Genomic DNA, 6,315 nt, shown 5'->3' with positions numbered 1-6,315 from the left:
TTACTTTATCTCTTTTTCAGGTAATGGATGTGAATACCACACTGTACGATGCTGTGGATGGCCTAATTGTGTATATTCTGGGAAGCAGACGCGACGATGCCAGATACAGAGATCATGAGGCCCTTACTAAGATTGTTACTATCAACAAATGCAGTGACCCTGTAATTTCCCAAATTTGTAATGAACTGACTATATTTTCTGCAAAATTGGTCTGCGAACAGTATGAATTGAGCAAAAAACCATCACCAGACCCTGACCGGTATCAAGCAACAAAAAAGTCTTGTACTTGTGCATTTTTGAAAATTTGGGGTATAACTTGCCGGCACATAATGCGCTTCAGAAAAGATTCAGGTGAGTTAGCTGTTGATAAATAGCAGATCACTTATTGATTGACTGTATTTTAATTGCTTCAATACATTTTTCAGGAATTGCTCAGTATGATTTGGAGTTGATTCCGAAGAGGTGGAGGAAGGAATTTAATTTGAGTCACTCAAATGTTGCTGGTCCAGCTAGGATCGAGGTAGCTGAAGGAAATTCAATACTGAAGCCAAGAATGCCTGCCAAACGGGTTAGTGATTTTCTCGGGCCCAGGGAAAAGTTCCTCAAAGCAGCTGAACTAACTCAGAGTATCAATCCCTTGCTTGTTGATGTTGGCACAAAGATACATTATGAACGTTACCAGTTACTTACTGACCTTTGTGAGGCCTGGAAAGCTGGGACGGAAGTACAATTACTCCATCAGAACAAACCACATTCTCATAAAGGTATGCATACGATGGTTTTTCAATGTGATTATGTCTATCACTTTGAAGCAGCCATCCCACTTATACTCCTAAAATATCATTTTTTTGGCATGTTACAGATGTTATTGAAGATGGTGATACCTCAGAGACAGGTGAGCCAGACATTCTTCCCAAAACTATTATTGTCTTGTCTGGATGTTTATATTTATATGTATCTAATCTTGTTACAGCTCCCTTCAAGCTCAACTCTGTCAAGATTGTAGGCCACCCTAAGGGCATTGGTGAAACTGTACATGATGGTACCAAGAAAAAAGGTAATTGTTATAATACCATGTTATGTTTCCCCCCTACTTGCTGCACTTTCTTTCTAACCTTTTCAAACTGAAATTCTTCAGGTACATCAAAAGCAAAAGCCAAGGTCAAAGCTCAAATTAATGAAGCAGGGAAAACTCAATGCTGCTGTTCATGTGGGCTTGAGGCTGGTGAGCACTTCTGTATCCACTGCAAAAAAGTGGTACATGCAATTGAGCCATGCTCAGTAGCTGCTCCAAATGCTCCAGAAAACTATGGGCAGCCAAGAATTTGTGCTGATTGTGGAGGTACAGATTTTGGCCAATCATTAGTGTCTCTGCACTTTTCTCATTGTTGCCTAAATTTATTGCAAATTTCAGGACTTGAGGATGATGTAGCATCAACAAAGTCAAGCAACGGGAGTGTTCTCTCAACAATGTTAACAGTTCCAAGTGGCGTTCCAAGTGGCAACCCAAGAACCGAGTCCAATTCTGGTTCACAAGCAGGATCAGGTACTGAGAGTTAAGATCTGCTTATAGAATTACCCTATGAGGTGTCCTTTCTGACTGGTTTCGTGCATTTATTCAGATGAAGAAACACTTGAAACAAATCAGGGTAGAACTTTGCAAAGGTATAACTGCTGTTGTAGCTGTGGCATGGAAATGGAAGGGCACCATTGCAGTTTATGTGATGAGTTGGTTCATGATGTTGAGCCTTGCTCATACAAAGATTTTCACCCGGATAGGTTCAATTCCGAGGGGCGACTTTGTGCTGGCTGTGAAGGTATGATTTTGCCAAATCTGTAGTTCCCTTCCCTTTCCTGGTTGTTTTCTTATCTAAGTCATTTTCAGGCAGGGGTGATTTGAAGCCATTTACCAAAAGCCTCCCTGACAATGTGTCTGAAATCATAATCATCAGTGACAGTGAGCCAGAAATTGAGAACGGGAATGACAACAAGCAGCAGGCAATTGAAGCAGATCTGTTTGCTGATGAAGAATGGTCAGGCGTGGGCTTCGATTTAAGTGAATTCCTTTATCTCAATAAAGATGGGGAAACTGACACGGTTCAGAATGTGTCAGAGACTGAGCCTGTTGATGAATCTAATATAGAAGCTACAAACAGTAATCAGCAAACGAGGACTGAGGTTACAAACGGAGGCTCCACAAATAATCCCAGGAATAGTGAAAATTATGGAGGTGATGTCAACTTAAATTTTCTCTTCTGTCTGCAATTTTATTTTGTTAAGTGGTTTTTTGTTGTTTTTTTGCAATGTAATGTGTTTTTCTTACAGATACTGCCTTTGTGCTCGATGTTGTTCAAACCAAAGGGCGTCCAAAAACAACAACACGAAAAAGTAAATTATATTTTAAATTGCCCTTGGCTCACAGGTTTACTGAATGTTTTCCGTTATACTCTTTGATTGCATTTATAATATTGCTTCCTGATTACAGCTGTCCGAAGTTGGAACTTTACCGCTGTTGCAGACAAGCCTGAGGATATGTGCTGCATTTGTGAAAAAAGTGGTGCAGCAGAGAAATGTCAGAAGTGTCAAAGCACTGTCCACTCTTCCCTTCCTTGTTCATTGGATGACAAGGGTCCAGAAAAGGGGAGAATTTGCAATTTCTGCTGTGGTGAGTCCTGTATCTATCTATCTAATTTCTCCCGGTGCTGTGTTTTTTATCTACCTAAATTACCCTTACTATAGCCGGCAATGCATTTCAGATTACAGGATTACTGATGCTGAGAGAAAAAGCAAGGACCCCAAAAAGCCACCATACTACTGCTTTGGATGCAACTATTTAATGAAAATGTTGGTAGATTGGAGATTGGTTACTGCAACTAATAATTTTACATAGTCTCATGGAGAGATAATAATTAACTTGTTTACTGCTTAGGTTCATAGCCAAGAATCCCAAGCAACCCAGCAGGAAGGGGGCTGCATATTATGGGTGCCTGAAGAAATTAACTGAGGAGTGCAAGCCATTTAAGTTTTGGGCATCAAAACAGGACACTAACCAGGACAGCAAGATGGGTATGTGAAATGTCTTTGCCTTCAAGTTATATTTGATGCTCTTATTTTACAAGCTGTATTTTTGACATTTCTATCTGATTGTTTTTTAATGATATTTTTGTTATTGACTCAATTTAATTGCTGTTCGCAGCTCCAAAACTCAATTTCATACACAAGTTTGCAAATCATTTTTACATGCATTTCAAAAGTAGCTATGAAAAATATTTGTTACTGTCTATCATAGTAAGTTTCTTTTTGAACTGATGCAGAGGATTTTTTCCTATTGCTTTCCACAATTATGGTCCTGAAATGATTTGTGGTACTGCTAAATCTCCATTTATTTATACATACAAGTAACTTCTATAAACACAAAGCAGGGACAGGTGATGAGTCCAGGGGTGATTGATTCTAATTTGTCATCAGTCATCAAGTAGTCAAGTACTGGTCATCACAGTATCATAGACTCTTTTGGTTTTCATTTTTTCTATCATTTGCATCTACCATAGCCCAAATTCTTTTTGACTGCAACTTGATGTGTGTTAAACATTGTCCTAAGGACAGAAGCTGATCATTGTCAGGGCTCTCCAAAACGGCCCTTATGAGGGCCTAAAGAAACCTCCATTCTTCTGGTGGTCCATGCAAGTATGTCCAAGCCTCATTTGCCTCTATCTCATTCTTCTCTTGTCATTTCTCTTCAGACTGCATCTTCATTTGAAACTTCGGGAGTGTCACATGTTGCAAGGCAATCCAACTTCTATTTTCCTCCGTGGGATTCTGCTCTTTTTGTAACTCCTCTGAAATCCTATTGTATAATTGAATCATTTCATGTGTCGGTGTTCTTATCAGCTTTTGGAAGGAAGCGCAACTCCTATCTAGTTTTCATTACTTTTTCAAAGGCAATACAACTCCTACTTGGTTTTCATTACTTTTCGAAGGCAACACAACTCCCAATTGGTTTTCATTACTTTTTCAAAAACAACACAATTTCTATCTGGTTTACATTCTAATTCTGTACTCTTTGTTACTCTTAAGACACCAACCATTTTATCTGCATTTTCTGTTAGCGATGGGTGTGGGAATGCTTTAAGGTTGTCTTGCTTGTGAATGAACATCCTCTCAAATGTACTTTCCTAAGTCTTAAATTAATCTAAGAGAGAAGATACCAATAGACTGTTACATATATGAAATAGAGTGCACCTTGATAATTAAATGAAAGTATTGTATCATCTTCAACAAACACCAGCTTTTTAAGTGACATTAACTTTTTTTGGCCTAATTCCAGGTTCACCTTCAAAGAGGCGCGCCAATGGTGACAATAATGTCAACTATATAACTCCAACAAAGAGATCACGTCATGGCAGGGTTCTCCACAAAAAAAAGGTTTTCACTCCATAATCTTTTATGCTATCTTATTTCTTACTCTGAAATTTTCATAATTTTTATTGGTTTTCATGTTTGTACTCTTAATTTTTCTTTTTTTATCACTGTATTTATTCTAATACACACTTGATATTTAATTCCGTACTGTTTGAAACTTTTAAATTTTGAGGCCCGCCAATCACTCTAATAAGGAGATCACGGCATAGCAGGGCTCTCCCTCCCCCAATTGAAAAAAAGGTTTTCACTCCATAATCTTTTATGTTATCTGAAATTTTAATTATTTTTTATTGCTTTTCATGTTTGTACTCTAAAATATTTTTTTTATCATTGTATTTATTCCAATACATACTTAATATTTAATTTTGTTGTTTTGAATAAAAGAACTAGATTCTTGAAATATTGCCAATGTAGAACATTTATTGAATACCTCGTTCCTCTGCTAGTCGTTAGAAGTGTTAATTAAGATGACTATAGATGAGAGGGTCCCACACCCTATCCTGTAAAGGCACAAGGTACTGTTGGTGCAAATAGTGTGACACGATGGGTAAATCATCAAAATGCAAATATGATTACTTGGTGCAATTAGTGTGACATATCTTATTCGGACCGTGGTGCAAATTGCTTAATTTTTACTATTTGCACCTGTTGGTCAGTTTTCATGGTGCAAATAGTGGTATCCTCTTTGTTTGCACCGCTGGTGCAAATTATGTAATTGTAACTATTTGTACCATGGTGCAAATAGTTACTTTCTTCGTACACACCGTTACCGTTCACCGTTCCTTAGCCTAGCTTTCTTTAGCACAAACAAACTTGTGTCCTTGTGTTTACTTGTGTTGTGACTCTTGTAGAGTAGAAGTTAACAGAGAGATTCATAAGCAGTCGTCGTCTTACCTGATCGTGTTTTTTTTTTTGTTACATAGTCGCTGGTTCCTTATCTTTGGAGTGGACCTCTCAACAGTGGACAGTTCGTTTTTATTGGAAGTATGTCTTTCAGTGTGCCCCAGTTAGCGAGTGTGGAGTTTGGAGTGAAGAGATTCCTACTTAACCCTGACCATTTCAACGAACCATGCCAACTATTTGACAAAATGACAGAAGATGTGGAAATAGGCGCAGCTGGAGTGTTCATTGTGAGTAACCATTTTTACACAGGCACAACGCATTATAGCTTATCTCGTTTTAAACGGGGCTGTTGATGAGTTAATGTAGGCAGTCTCCCTAGACCAGGTTAGGTTAAATTCCAGATAGAAATCCAAAGATACATGTATCCGAGCTTGGTAGGATAGAGATAATCAATCTAGAACCCTTCATCACCCATGTTAGGCCCTCTCTGTTGGTTACACTTCTTGTCATCGAGTAAACTACGTTTTCACATTTTCCATTAAGATAACTTTTACAAAATGAAGTCCTCTTATTTTGTGCGAATATTTCCATGGAAGGTAGCCATAATTAATCTTATTATTATTGAATCATGCAGTCGCATAACTCACTTGCAGTTGTTTAGAGATTGAGTAAAGTGTAGCCTCTGAAGTGTTCTATAATAGTGTTTCAGGTCTAACAGTTTGCTCTCTTCTGACTCTTTACAGGGGGAGTTGAGTCACTTACCACAACATTCGACAGAAGCTCAACTTCGCCAGGTCAACACAATTAAATCATTCATCATGGATGACAGAAATCATCAGGGTGCCAAACGACAGTTCATGCCAGTAGTGCAAGAGCGTTCCTGCCTGTGGGATGAATTTGGCTCACTGAACATTACTACTCAGGATCCAAAATAGTGCGTGGTCTACACTTTTGGATACTGCATTTTTGTGTCAAGCAATGCCACTTGGCAGGGGGGTACTTATGGACTAAAGAAAGGATTTGACCCGAAGAGGCATCGAAAATTTCCCT

The 6,315-nt window shown here is 38.5% G+C and overlaps 2 protein-coding genes across 5 annotated transcripts in view; both read left to right on the top strand.

Annotated features, from left to right (window-relative positions):
- LOC113207704 (uncharacterized) overlaps positions 1–4,860 on the top strand; it is a 15,773-nt gene extending 10,913 nt beyond the window's left edge. The window contains exons 5-18 of one of the 2 annotated variants that reach the window (XR_008010806.1): positions 21–351; positions 426–764; positions 863–895; positions 974–1,057; positions 1,139–1,342; positions 1,415–1,546; positions 1,623–1,817; positions 1,886–2,230; positions 2,326–2,388; positions 2,486–2,665; positions 2,757–2,844; positions 2,930–3,066; positions 3,197–3,687; positions 4,328–4,859. Coding sequence is in view for 1 of the 2 variants with exons in the window: in XM_026424362.2 (XP_026280147.1) it covers positions 21–351; positions 426–764; positions 863–895; positions 974–1,057; positions 1,139–1,342; positions 1,415–1,546; positions 1,623–1,817; positions 1,886–2,230; positions 2,326–2,388; positions 2,486–2,665; positions 2,757–2,844; positions 2,930–3,066; positions 4,328–4,440 (2,244 nt within the window). In the remaining variant the exon portion in view is untranslated. Of the gene's footprint in view, positions 1–20; positions 352–425; positions 765–862; positions 896–973; positions 1,058–1,138; positions 1,343–1,414; positions 1,547–1,622; positions 1,818–1,885; positions 2,231–2,325; positions 2,389–2,485; positions 2,666–2,756; positions 2,845–2,929; positions 3,067–3,196; positions 3,688–4,327 lie in introns of both variants that reach the window. The other variant, XM_026424362.2, reaches the window with a different exon arrangement.
- A 282-nt stretch (positions 4,861–5,142) lies between these two features.
- LOC113207703 (probable lysine-specific demethylase 4A) overlaps positions 5,143–6,315 on the top strand; it is a 6,250-nt gene continuing 5,077 nt past the window's right edge. Inside the window, exons 1-2 of one of the 3 annotated variants that reach the window (XM_052264083.1) lie at positions 5,143–5,552; positions 6,009–6,059. The gene's annotated coding sequence lies outside the window, so the exon portion shown is untranslated. Of the gene's footprint in view, positions 5,553–6,008; positions 6,200–6,315 lie in introns of all 3 variants that reach the window. The other 2 variants (XM_026424360.2, XM_026424359.2) reach the window with 2 other exon arrangements.

The sequence above is a fragment of the Frankliniella occidentalis genome, unplaced genomic scaffold, assembly GCF_000697945.3.
Source record: "Frankliniella occidentalis isolate FOCC.00 unplaced genomic scaffold, Focc_3.1 Scaffold16, whole genome shotgun sequence".
Classification (NCBI taxonomy): domain Eukaryota; kingdom Metazoa; phylum Arthropoda; class Insecta; order Thysanoptera; family Thripidae; genus Frankliniella; species Frankliniella occidentalis.
The sequence above is the reverse complement of the archived record's forward strand: the minus strand, read 5'-3'. Positions and strand labels throughout refer to the sequence as shown.